At 41.3% G+C, this 16,571-nt stretch overlaps 3 protein-coding genes across 4 annotated transcripts in view; 2 read left to right on the plus strand and 1 right to left on the minus strand.

Annotated features, from left to right (window-relative positions):
- Positions 508–3,045, plus strand: LOC110433298 (GATA transcription factor 23-like). The gene is made up of 3 exons (XM_021455111.1): positions 508–794; positions 896–994; positions 2,308–3,045. The coding sequence occupies exons 1-3, from the start codon at positions 771–773 to the stop codon at positions 2,560–2,562; spliced, it is 378 nt and encodes a 125-aa protein (XP_021310786.1). The 5' UTR covers positions 508–770; the 3' UTR covers positions 2,563–3,045.
- On the minus strand, positions 6,749–9,483 carry LOC8075321. Of its 2 annotated transcripts, none has more exons than XM_021455562.1 (8): positions 8,836–9,483; positions 8,627–8,725; positions 8,515–8,554; positions 8,269–8,423; positions 8,115–8,186; positions 7,932–8,012; positions 7,083–7,144; positions 6,749–6,977 (listed from the first exon to the last, which is right to left on the minus strand). In XM_021455562.1, the coding sequence occupies exons 1-8, from the start codon at positions 9,154–9,156 to the stop codon at positions 6,911–6,913; spliced, it is 897 nt and encodes a 298-aa protein (XP_021311237.1). In that variant the 5' UTR covers positions 9,157–9,483; the 3' UTR covers positions 6,749–6,910. The 2 variants fall into 2 exon arrangements, with proteins under 2 accessions (XP_021311237.1, XP_002457792.1); XM_002457747.2 differs by having other exon boundaries at positions 8,269–8,401; positions 8,659–8,725; positions 8,836–9,475.
- The window catches only part of LOC110433646 (proline-rich protein 36-like), a 78,356-nt gene continuing 71,240 nt past the window's right edge, over positions 9,456–16,571 (plus strand). The window contains exon 1 of the mRNA XM_021456149.1: positions 9,456–9,575. Coding sequence (XP_021311824.1) covers positions 9,456–9,575 — 120 coding nt within the window. The remainder of the gene's footprint in view (positions 9,576–16,571) is intronic.

A 16,571-nucleotide genomic window follows, 5' to 3' on the forward strand; every position in this document is an offset into this window, starting at 1 on the left:
TGCGTTGCTGCCTACAATTTTGATATAAAGTTTATCTCCATTTGAGTTCATATGAAAGGTTACGAGTTATTTTTCAATATAGAGTTTTTAGATGAGAACAAGTTTGAGGACCTATATGAAAGATTTTTAAGTTTATGGACTAGGGTGACACAATCAAATAAGTTTAGGTACCTAAATAATTGTTTGTTCAGTCGTTTTGCAAGTTTAGAGACCGAGATGACACACCCATATAAATTTAGCGACCGGTGATGGACTTTACTCTATATATTATAATAAATATATATTTTTTTAAAAAAGTAGAACATCTCATAGTTGAAACAGAGGGAGTAGTTTTGACTTTTGAGGTCTCATCCGGTCCTGTTTTCAAACCCAGTCAGACAAAAGAAAAAAGAGGAGAAAAAAAAGGGAAAACTACTAGCGCTAGAAGCAAAATCTTTCCCGGGGCAGCCGCAAAGGCCACGTCACCTCCTCGGCTTATCTCTCACTCGCATACGTGATCCATGCGTAGGCACTAGAGGCAGCACAGCCTCCCTCCCTCCCTCCCCATTCCGAGTTCCGACTCCCACGCACACAAACACATCTCCCCTTCCCTTCCCCGCAACTACTCTCTACTCTCTACTACACGCTTCAATCTATCTAAGAAACAGACAGACCAGACCACGCACGCCGGCCGAAAACCAGAATTCTCCAAGCAATCCTGTCGCCAACCCCGGCCACACGGATCGGGGGCTGTCGTCTATTGCCGCCGGCGCCGATCGACGCCGACGCCGATGGGCTCCGCCGATCGCAGCAAGGTACATCCATCAGTCGGCTCTCGCACGTCTCCGCTCTCTATCCCTTGCCACCATGCTCTGTGATCTCGGCCTGACCTCTCCTCCACCCGTCGTCGCTGCAGATCGATGGGATCGTGGTGGCGGAGAAAGGCGCCAGGAGCTGCGTCGAATGCCGCGCCACCACTACGCCCATGTGGCGCAGCGGCCCGACCGGGCCCAGGGTAAGCTCATGATCGCCCTCCCTCCTCTTGTTTGCTCGGCTCCATATAGCGTTCGTCCGGATAAGGCACCACCAGAATGGGGATTCCTCCTGGTCGCTGGATTCGCTGCTGATCTTGATCAACCTAGCTATTTATACACACACGACTCCGATAGTCCTGCAAATACTACTCGTTTTTATGTTGTGGTATAGGATAGGATATATGTGATCATCTACTTGTAACCTTCTTATATTACTGATTTTTTTTGTGCTGTCAATCCTGCCCGCTTAGTAGGGATATATATACACACCCCTTCTCGTGTGTGCTTATGATGAACTTGCTTCTTTTTATGAGTAAGTTCTTTTTTTTAGATAAAATGAATTAAGTTCTAATCAATAGGAAAGATATATATATGCCACTCTCAACAACATGGTACAAGTATGGAAGGGATTTTGTTTGTCTAAAAAAGCTGGATCCACGATGATCTGCTGATATCTTGTAGTGAATGTGGAATTAAAATTCGATCTAGTATAACACAGTACGATGCAATCGAGGTACCAAAGACCAAGTCAAATTGGTGCGCTCTTAGCAGTGTGTTCTAATCAGAGACAGCTATAGCTAAGGACGATCGAGCCACATTCCACCAAATCTAACCTGTGCGCCCAAGGTCTTCCAGTTTTTGAATTCCTTACGCAACAGGTTGACAGTACCATCAACGAGAGCTGTCACTCTGAGACAAGCATGCTTTTCGAGGGTCTATTCAGAGAAGTTTCCTCTTACTCTTACGGCCAAATGTTTGAAGTGGACTTGACAATGGAGGAACTATTTGCAATTAATTGAGATAAATGAAACCTGCTCTATTAATTTTTCATGTAATATTGCTTTCATATTCATCATATGGCAGTATTTTATTAACTGAATTAGGGATTACAAACATGTTCTTCGCAATCTGTAGTTACAAGACGTTTTGTTTGATTTGGGACAGGGAATGGTGAGTTGGGTTTTGGTGATCTATTGCTAATACGACTTGTCTTGTTGATATTTCTCTCTATTCAATTGAACTGCAACTTGGTAGTTAGGTGAGCTGTTCCTTCCAACAGTGCTAACCACCGAGCCAATGGTGTGCCGGGAGAAAGATACTTTATCCACTTTGATTCTCCTAGTAGCTTGATAATTTTTCATTTCTGTCCTCCACTTTTTCAATGTGCTTCCGCTGACCCGAATTGCGCACCAAGACATGACTTGTTACACTGTTTTTCAGGGTAATAAAATAACAAAGAGAATTGTTTATTTGGAAAAAAAACTTGATGCTTAATTTCACTTTCTGTTGGCAGTCACTTTGCAACGCTTGCGGGATTCGGTACCGAAAGAAGAGAAGGCAAGAGCTTGGCCTAGACCACAAGCAGCAGCAACAACAAAATAATGGTGAGGCAAAGGCTGAAGTAAAAGACAGCTCTAGCAACAGCAGTAGCAGCGGGAGCAGCAACTTGCAGGTGGTGCAGAAACGGAGGCTCCTCATGGGAGTGGAGGAGGCTGCTTTTCTGCTGATGACCCTATCTTCGCCCACGTTCACATTGCTACATGGCTAAGAGCCCTCCAACACCAAATCAACAATGTACATACACAGACACACCAACCTTTGCACAGCCACTACCCAACGATTCCAGTCCAAATCATACAAAGTTACTCACACCTGTATGAGATAGGGAGGGAGGGGGCCTATCTCAGGATTGTGTGATCTTGTGATAGGCATGGGTTATTAGTGCCAACCTAATCACTCCATTGATCATCTTGTTCTCCTCTGTTTTCGCCGTACCCGTAGATCTTGATGTCAGCCATATCGGCTATGTGATTTGTGGTAGGCTCCATAATTCAGAGGTCTGTTGATCTCACTCCCCCACACATCTTTTTCTGTCCTTTTCTCTGTCTTTTTTATGTTCTCCCTCTTTTGGTTTTTGTATGTACTTTGATGTCGCCCCTTTGTGAGGGATGGGTGATCAAAAGGAGACGCCATCCCTCCTCATTCTGGAATAAAGTTCAAAATAATAAAGGATTTGAGATGTTTCATTTCAGTTAGTTTCAGTAAGTTTGTGTTGTTGTGTCATGAGCAAGAAAATGCTGGCCGGGGTCGGCATATGTAAAATCGTATATGGGTGCTGGTGGGTAAAGAATACAGAGATGAGTAAGTTCATTGACACTGAGCAGGACGTGTCTTATTGCAGGTAAATACTAGGTACTGAGAATGTGACGACGCGATTTATGTTTCGCAAGACACCTCGGAGAGCAGTTCTTAGTGACAGGCCCAAGGCAACCAGCACGCCGTCAAATCGGAACAGCTTCGAAAGTACGTGTTCCGGGATCAGGTATGACTTGAGCGTCCGGACAGGGCTACCACTGTTTGGACAGAACATTGCTCATTCGTGATTCGATTCACCATCGCAGTTGCTGCACAAAAAAAAAAAGGTAGCGCAACTAAATTAAGCAAGCACGTGTTCCTTGCGCCACCGTTGGCGCGTACGGGAACATTGTTAGGGGGACCGCTGATTGCTTCCCGCATTGATCGTCTCCGTTGTCGAGCGCTCTGCTCTGGAGAAGCTGCGGAATTCAGAGCGTGTGCTTTGTGTCGTGTCGCAGAGCAGGTGGTGAGCGAGCCGGTAGGCCAGGCCGGGAGAGGAATTCAGCCTTGCCACCGTTGTCTGATCAAATGTTGACAAGTCCTAATTTATTTAGGAAAAGATCTAAATTACTCCCTCCACGTATTATGTTTGTCCATATAACCCCCTAAAGAATTTTTGGGTTTAGTTCTTCCCGGTGGTTTCACAAACCAGAGCACTTTTCACCTTTAATAGCTAATTAAAACAAGATTTGCCGAATCATGGCTGGTTTTGCCGATCTGGGTGCCATGCAAGCATACGATGTGGCAATGAGTTCTGCAGCCCACATAACCCCGTCCCTCTTCCCTACGGCCCAGTCCATATCATCTCTTCTCTAAATTTCTTCCGATGGTCTATGCCGCCGTCTCTGTTTTCCAGCGGCGCACAGTCATGATTCAAACTGACTTGATGCTTGCAGTGTAGAGGAGTTGATTGGCGACGACGACGACAAAGTCGATGAGGTGTGTTCCTCTGCTCCTAACTGGATACAAAATTGATGTATTGTGGAGTTTACATGTCTACAACTAGGCTGGGTTGTTACGGTTGTAAATATGGGGTTTTGTAATGCGGATGAGATCAAGTTGGTGTGTGTCCTTAATTAATTGATTTATTAGAAGTGGTCTGTGCATTTCCTTGTGAATTACAACTTTATTATTGTGTCATATTTCTTGTCGATAGGGGTAATGGATCTGCTAGACATTTTTCAGGTTAGATTTCATTTTGGAGGCCAATTTGATTATGATGGGTTTACAGTGAACTATGTAGGTGGCTCTGTGGGGATGTCTTTTATAGAGAGGGACAGATTATTTTTTTTCGAAAACGTGCATTGGCACGTGTTGCTTTAAGGAAAAAGGGAAGTCTGAGTACAAGCACGTAAAGAACCATGGCGAGATGCCATGGGCTGACGGCCAAACACACTAACACAGAGCACCGGTTTTAACAGTGGAGCTTAACCGGTATACTAAGGAAAAGAACTATTCCGCTCAAAGAGAGAGGGGGAGGGGGACACTCTAGGAGATTAGGTGAACGAGTGGCGAGAGGAGCCGGTATCTTGCTGCCACCCACGATTCCATCTCTTCCTGGATGCGCTTTAGAAGCAAGGAGCAAGAACGGTAGGCGTCGTCGAACGTCCGCCTGTTGCGCTCCTTCCAGATTTCCCAGGTGACCAAAAGAACAATGGAGTCAAATGGCTTGCGCACATCGGCATGAATGACACTCCTTGTCTCCAGCCACCAATCCGCGAGTGTGCCGTCCGTGCCCGGGGCATGTTGCTGAAGGTTCGCGATGCTCAGCAGGCGGAACCATACCTCCCTAGTGTAGACGCAAGCGAGGAGAAGGTGGTCGGAAGTCTCGTCCTGCTGTCCACAGAGTGAACATACCGCCGTCTGCTGTAGTCCATGGCGTGCCCTTCTAGCTGCTGTCCAAAGCCGTCCATGAAGAGCCAGCTAGAAGAAGAACTTGACCTTGGGCGGCGCCTTGGTCTGCCACAGCTCCCTGGCTCCCAGAAGTGTGGTCGAGCCTGCAAAGAAGGCGCGGTATGCAGAAGAGCTGGAGTACTACCCATCAGAGGTCCATTTCCATGTGAACTTGTCGGCGACGCCCGGCGTGAGGGTCACCGCACGCAGCCTATCGTCCACCTGAACAATTTCCAGCATGATCTGCTGTGTCTTGGAACCAGAAATGTCTCGCACCCATCGTTCACCTTCCATCGCTGCGCGTACTGTGCGCCTCCGGCTGCGCAAGAAGGGGGGGGTGATTTCGAAATTGTCCAGAGTTTTTTATTGGGGGGGGGGACAGATTATCACTACCAGAATGCTATTCCATTGAGCAATACAATAGGATCTATGATCATTTCATGATGCAATGGAGGGGCTGCACCAGTGGCCCCTGGACCCACGCAAACCAAAGCCTCGATGCAAGGCAGGCCAAAAAAAAGAGAGAAGAGAACAAGGTGAACCTGCCAAGTAATTGATGGAGGATTAGTGCCCCTATCGACAAGTGTCGGCATCTTGTTCGCGTAAACAGGTTCCCGTTCACTTTTCTTATGCCAGCCAAGCCATGACTTTTGAGACCAGCAAACAGTGGTGTTATTAGTCTGTTCCGGTAATTGATGGAGGACTCATGCTTGATTTTGCAATTTGGCTAAAAAATTCAAACCTAAATGATGGGGGCAAATATAACTATTTCCTTCCAAAATCTGCGTTTTCCAGGGTTCCTACTTCCCACTTCCTAGCTAGAATGCTCAACTGTTGTGTGGACAGCTGGTACTGTGGTAGACATTGGGGCATGACGACAAGGAGTACGAGTGAATATATCAAATACAAATACAAGATACCAAATTCCAACATATATCTAATATCTGGCAATCTAATCGGATATAGAAAACTGATATCCAAAAGAATATCCGACAAATATTGAAATGTTGTATTTTGTTAATCATCTAACTAAAGTTATATTTATTGAGTATGAATATTGAGGAAAGGAAAAAAAAATCTACATCAGTTCTCAGCGATCAGTCGTTGTTGCTAAACCATTCGTTGGTGTTGTTGAGATGATAGCAGCCTGGGTATTTTAATAGTGAGTGTCTTAACATGTCATGACACCATCAAGGCTTTTCAGCCAAATGAACACATGGCGTTACAGCCTTGTGAGGCAGACTAAGGGCGCGTTCGGTTGAGGTGGAATCCACCAGGAATTGTTCCAAAGAGTTCAAAGGGTATACAAATTAGCTAAGCAATCCTGGTAGGAATAAATCCAGGGGATGATTCCCTGCCATCCGATCGAGCCCTAAAGCTTTCCTCCTACAGCTGCACAGTTTGACACATACTGCATGCATGTTGATCTACTACCTTAGCCTTTTTTCCCCCCTATATATTATTTATTGTGATGTATTATTTATATTTATTTTGATTCTTGTGCTTATGCATTCAACATTCAAACGTTTATATCTTTTATATTTTTCTTTCTTTTATATATAATTTATTTTAGTTTTCTACATTTATTTTTCATGTATTTTGTGGTAATAATAAAATATTTAATACTTATAGAATTTGTTTTGACTTTTGGTGTTCTGAGTTAGATACGAATGTGGATTGACTCTTTGATGTGAATATCTATGTAATAAAAATAGAATGCCATGTGCATCGAATACTAAAAAGATTTTAGAGGTCAGTCATTGTCTGAAAATCCACATCGTTGTTGATGCTGCTCAAAAAGGAGAATCCGGTTGCAAGTATATTTATAGTCTATATCACGGGATCAAAAATACTCATGGTGATTACTTTCATGCTAGATTCCAGTTGCGACACTGGCAGTGGACAAATGCAAGGGAAGCCATGTAATCGCCGGACCTACACAGAGAATTGGATCGACTTAGCATACATCCATTAATTTATACCATACTTATTTAGCACAGCATACATATAGACAGAGAGAAAGAGGGAGGCAGGCCAAACCTCGATCCATACGGCGACTTGCATGCTGCAACAATGCGAGATTTTGCCATATCTCCATCTTTCTGCTCAGCATCAATTGTAGCTAGTAATTAACTTGGCACTAATAATGATACAAAGAAAGGGGAGATATTTGCCTATATTAAATTGGTATTCTCTTGGTTCCAAATTATATATAATTCACTTTGGGATTTAGCTTTGTTCTAAATTTCTCTAAGTTTCACCACGTTTTTAGAAAAATATATTGATATTAATAAGTTCAAAAAAATTCTCTATCAAAATACATTGTATGGAAAAATCTAAAGAAACAAATTTGATTTCCAGATGTTAGTGAACTTTGCTACAACTTTAGCCAAATTTATAGAGGTTTGATTTAATACAAAACCAAAATAAACTACAATTTGCAAAGGAGGGATTAACAATGAATGAATATAAGATATTATTAAATTTGATGCTGAAAGGTTTTCCTCTTTAGCATATTTGCTGCATGAATGAAGTGTTCAGATGGATTGTAAACGAAAGTATGCTTCCTAGTGAAGTAGAAATTGGAAGATATATCTATCATGCAACTAGTGAAGAAAATCTAATCAAGATAAATCAAATCACATATTTGTATAATATTTTTTTAACACAGAAACTACAATATTGAAATACAAGTTGAATGAAAGGGCAGATGTACCTTAGGTGCCAAATGTACAAATCTTAGAATGTTCATCAGTTGAACGTTAACAAAAAATGTTGACAAAAAAAAGTCGAGGGTCTCGTTACAATGCAAGAATTTAGAATTCAATTCCTGAAACAATGTATAAAAGGCCACACATTTCAAACAGGGCTTTAAAGGTTTTTCCATACCTGAGATTCATAGTATAGTCCAGTGTATAGTGAAGAATAGAAGATCTCACCATCAGAGCCACTCGAAAAGTTTGCAACTAACTAAAGCCAAAAAAAAGGACCACACGAAATATCAAGAAATATTCAGAAAGAATTTGTAGAACACAAACTGCACATAGACATCAGAACTCCGTTTGAAAAAACCTTTTCAGGATCTCCACCATCTCTAAACAGTGCATATGCTTCACGCATTACAGGTCTTGAGTCCAGACCAACCTGAAAAAGGTGAATGCACGTCAAATTAGAATTTGATGAGGAGAACATTGCACTTTGTACACCCCAAAAAAATTGAACTTGCCTCTAAGAATCGCTTCCTTGCTTCTTCAATCCCATATAGCTGAGCTTCACATAGAAAGCACCATATGGACTCTTCAGTGTCGTTCGGGTTAGCTGCAACGTCTATCCTGAACTGCTCTGCACCTTCTTCAAACCTTTGTTTGAATAGATAAGATTCTTGTAGTATATAAATATATGGATCAATGCTCTTGGATAATGAATTGATGAGCACGATCATGGGTTGGATAATTTTTAGTTTTTTACACACCTGTGTAGGTAGTATAGTGAGAGGCCCCGTTGCCAAAGATCTGTAACAAGGCGTTAGCTGAAGCCATGTATAACCGGCAATGATTGTAGATAATCGACATTCACAGGCACACCTGAAACGAAAGCAGCAGGTAAGAGCTCGTACATTGCTTCTGTCGTGGATCCATCTCGATCGCCTTGTCGAATTCCGCCAATGAGCCAGCAACATCTCCCTGCAAATGCAACCCAAACAAAAAGGAATAACTTTACATAAATAACCCAAACAAAAAGGTGTAGAAAAGGAGGTAAGACGATGTTCCATGTTCCGTCGCGTATTGCTTACCTGCCGGAAAAGCTGCATACCTCGCCGGACGGCGAGGGACGCACCGCCAGCTCCGCCGGAGATCAAGTCCCAAATGCCGGCTGCCACTGGAACTGGAAGGAGGAGCCGGCGAGGCACCGCTGGCGTGGCCGCCGGGGAAAGCGTTGTGGGGGCGGCCAGTGGGGCCCAGTGAGGGCGGCTCCAGCCTCCGGCGCCGGCGGGGAAACGGAAGGAGGTCGTCGCAGGGTGGAGGGTCGTCAGAAAAGCGGGCGCCATTTTGAAGGGGAACGAGCGAGACTTGTTGGTGGGTGGAAAGAAGAGCGTATACTGTATACAAACCATGCCAAATGCTATCCTCTTTTCATGCGATTGGAAACGTGAGGTGAATATTACTCCAGCAAAATACTCCTGAGATTTAGGGACAATTGCCGAGCCGGGGAGGGCGAGGTCCGGAGCACTGGCGAGCTGAAGCCTCGTGAAGCTGCCGCGACCGCGATTGCGTTGTTCCGGCCTTCCGGGGCGGAGGCGGAGGCGGCTGCAGGCGCCGGTCGCGGAAACCGACTGGAGTCTCGAACTCGAAGCGCCTTGCCGCGCGAAGGAGGCCTGTGTCCGCGGTACGAGTCAACCGATGAAAGGGAACGATGAGTCGAAGACAGCTAACAGCGAGACTGGACGCCGCGGGGCGCAGGGGCTGCCTCAAGAGCGACCTGAGAAAGCGGGCTGCCGCGGCGAGGAAGGCAACGGCGCCAGCTGACTCGCCCGTAGGTAAATGCATAGGCCAAGGTATACTATCCTGTAGGGGTGCAAATGCACCCCCTAAATTAAAAAAAAAACAGTAGTTTAGGCTTAAATTTCACTACATATGTACCATCCTTAATACAAGCACACTACTACAAAACAGGCCTTTGGTCACTTGCCTAAAATGAATAATAATCTCAGCTCAATCAGCGTCCGAGACAAAAATATATTTAGTCCCGGTTGGTGAGACCAACCGGGACTAAAAGTCCCCTGGCCAACGGCTATAGTGTCAGAGATCGACAGAAGGGACCTTTAGTTCCGGTTGGTCTCATGAACCGGGACAAAAGCCCAGCCTTTACTCCCGGTGGCTAACACCAACCGGGATTAAAATCTGTTGTCCCGGTCCGTCTCACCGGCCAGACTAATGTTGGACTTTAGACCTGGTTTTTAAATGGAACCGGGACTAAATGTCCTCCCCCATATTTGAACTCTTTTTCTTCCCCTAGCCGAGCCCATCGATCTTCACTCTTTTACTGTGTTCTTCATTTGGAGTTGCTTGTTCTTGCTCTCATCTCCTGCTATTGATTCATTTCATCATTTCTACGTCGTCATCGACTTATTAAGAGGTCACTAGCTTCATCTTCTCAACATTTAGCAGCGGCATATGTCATTTCCTAGTGTTATGTATGTTGTTTTTTATTTTATGGTTTTAAGAGGTTATTAGCTTCATCGTCTTCTCAACATCGACGCGTTTTTTTAGAGAAATAGTGATACTATATTTTTTATTTTAATTAGTTTAGAAAAAAATTAAAAACATATAATACTTTAATTTGTAATTTTTGACCGATTTAATTAGTTAATTATAACTAGTATGCATACCACATTTCATGATTATTTAGAAAAATAGAGATTTTTTGTGCTTTTTTTAATTTTGCTTGTTTAGAGAAATTAGAAATAGAGAATTTTAGGTTTTTTGTTACTTTAATTTCTCTATTAAAAATTAGAAACTTATAATACTTTAATTTGCAATTTATAACAAATGCATACCACTTTTATGTCTTTTTAATTTTGCTGGTTTAGAAAAACTAGAAATAGAGAATTTTAGGTTATTTGTTACTTTAATTTCTGTATAAAAAATTAGAAACTTATAATACTTTACGTTGCAATGCAGACAATGACACGTCATTGGATGTACAATGCCGATCGCCGCTCCAAAGAATTCATTGACGGTGTGCATTATTTCTTAAGAGTGGCTGAGGAAAACAAGCGGGATGGATTCATATGTTGCCCATGTGCCTTGTGTCAGAATTTGAAGGAATATTCTAGCTCTAGAAATATTCACTCACATTTGTTGAAGTCGGGTTTTATGCCAAACTATATTTGTTGGACCAAGCATGGAGAAAACGAGATAATGATGGAAGAAGGTGAAGAAGAACAGTTGGAGCCTGACGATATTATTGCTCAATACGGTGACTTCGGTGATACAATAATAGGAGAAGCTGAAGATGAGGCAGGTGCAGAAGGCGCACCTGTTGAAGATGATGCTCTTGGTGATGTCATTCGTGATGCACAGAAAGATTGCGAAAGTGAAAAAGAGAAGACAAAGTTTGACCACATGTTAGAAGATCATAAGAAATTACTATACCCATCTGCCCAGGATGGGCAAAAAAAACTGGATACAACGCTGGAGTTGTTAAAATGGAAGGCCCAGAATGGTGTATCCGATAAGGCATTTGGGCAATTACTGAAGATCCAAAAAAAATATTGCCGAAGCCTAATGAACTTCCCACTACCACGTACGAAGCAAAATAGATCGTCTGTCCTTTAGGATTAGAAATCAAGAAGATACATGCATGTCCTAACGACTGCATCTTATACCGTGGCAAGGACTATGAGAATTTAGATGAATGCCCCGTATGTAAAGCATCACGGTATAAGATCAGGCGAGATGACCCTGGCGATGTTGAGGGGGAAGAACGTCCTAGAAAAAAATCCCTACAAAGGTTATGTGGTATGCTCCTATAATACCACGTCTGAAACGTCTTTTTAGAAATAAGGACCATGCAAAATTATTGCGGTGGCACAAAGAAGACCGTAAAGTAGACAACATGTTGAGACACCCTGCTGATGGGTCCCAGTGGAGAGCAATAGACAGAGAATTTCCAGAGTTTGCAAAAGACGCAAGAAACTTAAGGTTCGCTTTAAGTACGGACGGTATGAATCCTTTTGGTGAGCAGAGTAGTAGTCATAGCACTTGGCCTGTTACACTATGTATCTACAACCTTCCTCCATGGTTATGCATGAAGCAAAAGTTCATTATGATGCCGGTGCTCATCCAAGGCCCGAAGCAACCGGGCAATGACATTGATGTCTATCTACGGCCATTAATTGAAGAACTCCTTCTTTTATGGAGTGAAACAGGTGTTCGTGTGTGGGATGAGTACAAACAGGAACACTTCGACCTGCGAGCACTGTTGTTTGTGACAATCAATGATTGGTCTGCTCTAAGTAATCTTTCAGGGCAGACAAACAAGGGATATAATACATGCACACACTGTTTTGATGACCTTGATAGTATATATTTGAAAAAATGCAGAAAGGTTGTGTACCTTGGGTATCGTCGATTTCTTTCTATGAATCACCCAGTTAGAAAGAAAGGAAAACATTTTAAAGGTAAGGCAGACCACCGATGCAAGCCTCGCAACAGAACTGGAGAAGATGTATTTGAGATGGTTAAGGATGTGAAAGTAGTTTTTGGTAAGGGACAAGGCAGCCAACCAGTTCCAACATATGCAGCGGGTCATGCACCCATGTGGAAGAAGAAGTCAATATTTTGGGAGCTACCCTATTGGCAAGTCCTAGAGGTTCGGAATGCGATCGACGTCATGCACCTAACAAAGAATCTTTGTGTGAACCTTCTAGGATTCATGGGTGTATATGGTAAGCCTAAGGATTCACTTGAAGCACAACAAGACTTGCAACGCATGGAAGAACGAGACAACCTGCATCTAGAGAAGACAGATGATGGACGCCAATATTTAAGACTTGCTAGCTACACTCTTAGCAATGAAGAGAAAGAAATCATGTTTGAATGCTTAAGCAACATCAAAGGTCCCATCTGGATTCTCCTCTAATATAAAAGGTATAATTAATGTGCCCGAGAAGAAATTTCTGAACTTAAAGTCGCATGACTGCCATGTGCTTATGACGCAATTGCTTCCAGTTGCATTAAGAGGAATTCTACCTCCATATGTACGTCTGGCCACCGTAAAGCTATGTGCATTCCTCAATGCAATTTGTCAGAAGGCAATCAATCCACTGGAACTAGCTGCTCTACAGAATGATATGGTTCAATGTCTTCTCAGCTTTGAGTTAGTGTTCCCTCCATCCTTTTTTGATATCATGACACACCTCCTAGTTCATATGGTCAAGGAGATCAATATTCTTGGTCCTGTGTTCCTACATAATATGTTTCCCTTCGAGAGGTTTATGGGAGTTCTGAAGAAATATGTTCACCAACGTGCTCGGCCAGAAGGAAGCATCGTAGAGGGCTATGGGACAGAGGAGGTCATTGAGTTCTGTGTTGAATTCATTCCTGAACTTGACCCAATTGGTGTTCCTAAATCGTGACATGAGGGGAGACTGAGTGGAAAGGGAACACTAGGAAAGAAAACATACATCGGTACGGGGGACGATTCTTTCAATAAAGCACACTACACAGTTCTTGAAAACTCATCCGTGGTGGAGCCGTATGTCACGAAACACAAGGACTTCCTACGATCCTAATTCCCAGAGAAGAATGAAGCTTGGTTTATGCGTCAGCACATGGACACTTTCAGTGATTGGTTACGAAAAGAATGTCAGGGTAATGACCAGATTGATGAGCAATTGTATTTGTTGGCTAGGCAACCATCATGGCACATCCTCACGTACAAAGGGTACGAGATAAATGGAAATACATTTTACACCCTAGGCCAAGATAAAAGAAGCACGAACCAAAATAGTGGAGTTCGCGTAGACGCCATAGACCCGAATGGAAACAGACAAACATATTATGGCCGTATAGAGGAGATTTGGGAACTAGACTACGCACCTAATTTTAAAGTCCCTTTGTTCCGGTGCCAATGGGTGAAGATTACCGGAGGCGGGGTGACAGTTGACAAAGACTGTGGAATGACAACAGTGGACCTCAACAATGTTGGTTACAAAGATGAACCATTTGTCCTTGCTGCTGATGCGAATCAGGTGTTCTATGTGAAAGACATGTCTACAAAACAGAAGAGAGGAAAAATGACAACAAATCAATAAATGAGCCAAAACGCCATATAGTTCTCTCAGGGAAAAGAAACATTGTGGGAATTGAGGACAAGTCAGATATTTCAGAAGATTATGAAAGGGATGACCGAATCACGCCTTTCAATGTGACCAAAGATTCGAGCATACTGATAAATGCTAAGGACACTCCATGGTTATGTCAAGATCATGATCAAGGAACATACGTCAAAAAGGAGATCACTATTGTGCCCGCCTAATAAATAGATTGCATTAGAGTATGTGTATGTGACAATTGTAACTTAAGATGTTTATATTAGTTTTTCTTATTTTATATCATTTCAAATAATGAAATGACTTGTGGGAAATGCCATTTAAGTTTGCTATTATAAGAGATGTGTCAATTGTGGATTTTCAACTACACCTTCTCAACACTTTGTCAAATGCAAAAATAGTCAAACTTGGTCAAACTTGGTCAAATGACAAACTAAATTACTTAAAATGAAAAAAATTTGAATACCAAGTTGTTAGATATCATCAAGATCTAAAATTTTTATATAGACAATTTTTCCATTTGAGAAAGTTTAAGTTCACAATACCCACCAAATCTTGAATCTCACACAAACTATATGAAACTATATGTGTCAATTGTGGATTTTTAACTACACCTTCCCAACACTTTGTCAAATGCAAAAATGGTCTATATATTAAATCTAGATTTTGATGAGTGGAACAATATTGGTATTCATGACTTTTCCATTCGAGACCATCTAGGGTTCTGAAAACCGATGCGTGTCTATGAATTCTTTCAAAATTCAAAATTGAGTGGTTCAAACTTTTCCAAAAGAAAAGTTGACCATTACACCAAATGTAGAACTTGATGAGTGCAACAAACTTTGTATTCATTACTTTTCCATTTGGGACCATATAGGGTTCGGTCAAAGTGTGCGTTTCTAAAATCCAATGCTTTGACTTTGGTCAAACTTGGTCAAATGACCCATTTGATGACTTCAAATGAAAAAAATTTGAATACAAAGTTGGTAGATATCATCAAGATCTACATTTGATATATTGTCAATTTTTCCATTTGGATAAATTTGAGCCAATCCTAAGCACATTTGTTCAAAATCCAAGACGGATTTTGGTCAAACTTGGACAAATGACAAACTAAATTACTTAAAATAAAAAATTTTTGAATACCAAGTTGTTAGATATCATCAAGATCTAAACTTTTTATATAGACAATTTTTCCATTTGAGAAAATTTAAGTTCATAATACCCACCAAATCTTGAATCTCACACAAACTATATCAAACTATATGTGTCAATTGTGGATTTTCAACTACACCTTCCCAACACTTTGTCAAATGCAAAAATGGTCTATATATTAAATATAGATTTTGATAAGTGGAACAATATTGGTACTCATGACTTTTCTATTCGAGACCATCTAGGGTTCCGAAAACCTATGCGTGGCTATGAATTCTTTCAAAATTCAAAATTGAGTGGTTCAAACTTTTCGAAAAGAAAAGTTGACCGTTAGACCAAATGTAGAACTTGATGAGTGCAACAAACTTTGTATTCATTACTTTTCCATTTGGGACCATATAGGGTTCGGTCAAAGTGTGTGTTTCTAAAAACCAATGCTTTGACTTTGGTCAAACTTGGTCAAATGACCCATTTGATGACTTCAAATGAAACAAATTTGAATACAAAGTTGGTAGAGATCATCATGATCTACATTTGATATACTGTCCATTTTTCCATTTGGATAAATTTGAGCCAACCCTAAGCACATTTGTTCAAAATCCAAGACGGGTTTTGGTCAAAATTGGTCAAATGACAAACCAAAATTACTTAAAATGAAAAAATTTTGAATACCAAGTTGTTAGATATCATCAAGATCTAATCTTTTTATATAGACAATTTTTTCATTTGAGAAAGTTTAAGTTCACAATACCCACCAAATCTTGAATCTGACACAAACTATATGAAACTATATGTGTCAATTGTGGATTTTCAACTACACCTTCCCAACACTTTGTCAAAAGCAAAAATGGTCAATATATTAAATATAGATTTTGATGAGTGGAACAATATTGGTATTCATGACTTTTCCATTCGAGACCTTCTAGGGTTCCGAAAACAGATGCGTGGCTATGAAATCTTTCAAAATTCAAAATTGAGTGGTTCAAACTTTTCCAAAAGAAAAGTTGACCATCACACTAAATGTAGAACTCGATGAGTGCAACAAACTTTGTATTCATTACTTTTCCATTTGGGACCATATAGGGTTCGGTCAAAGTGTGTGTTTCTAAAAAGCAATGCTTTGACTTTGGTCAAACTTGGTTAAATGACCCATTTGATGACTTCAAATGAAAAAAATTTGAATACAAAGTTGGTAGAGATCATCAAGATCTACATTTGATATATTGTCTATTTTTCCATTTGGATAAATTAGAGCCAATCCTAAGCACAATTGTTCAAAATCCAAGACTGGTTTTGGTCAAACTTGGTCAAATGACAAACTAAATTACTTAAAATAAAAAAATTTTGAATACCAAGTTGTTAGATATCATCAAGATCTAAACTTTTTATATAGACAATTTTTCCATTTGAGAAAGTTTAAGTTCACAATACCCACTAAATCTTGAATCTCACACAAACTATGTGAAACTATATGTGTCAATTGTGGATTTTCATCTACACCTTCCCAACACTTTGTCTAATGCAAAAGTGGTCTATAT

Source organism: Sorghum bicolor, chromosome 3 (assembly GCF_000003195.3).
Source record: "Sorghum bicolor cultivar BTx623 chromosome 3, Sorghum_bicolor_NCBIv3, whole genome shotgun sequence".
In the NCBI taxonomy this organism is placed as follows: Eukaryota; Viridiplantae; Streptophyta; class Magnoliopsida; order Poales; family Poaceae; genus Sorghum; species Sorghum bicolor.

Excerpts from the sequence above, each read along its gene's own strand:
- LOC110433298 (XM_021455111.1), top strand. The coding sequence starts at position 771 with ATGGGCTCCGCCGATCGCAGCAAG. Across the intron at positions 795-895 it reads GCTCCGCCGATCGCAGCAAG|ATCGATGGGATCGTGGTGGC; the intron begins GTACATCCATCA and ends TCGTCGCTGCAG. Across the intron at positions 995-2,307 it reads GCGGCCCGACCGGGCCCAGG|TCACTTTGCAACGCTTGCGG; the intron begins GTAAGCTCATGA and ends TTCTGTTGGCAG.
- LOC8075321 (XM_021455562.1), bottom strand. The coding sequence starts at position 9,156 with ATGGTTTGTATACAGTATACGCTCTTCTTTCCACCCACCAACAAGTCT. Across the intron at positions 8,424-8,514 it reads TCACTATACTACCTACACAG|AATCTTATCTATTCAAACAA; the intron begins GTGTGTAAAAAA and ends ATATACTACAAG. Across the intron at positions 6,978-7,082 it reads AAGTCGCCGTATGGATCGAG|GTCCGGCGATTACATGGCTT; the intron begins GTTTGGCCTGCC and ends TTCTCTGTGTAG.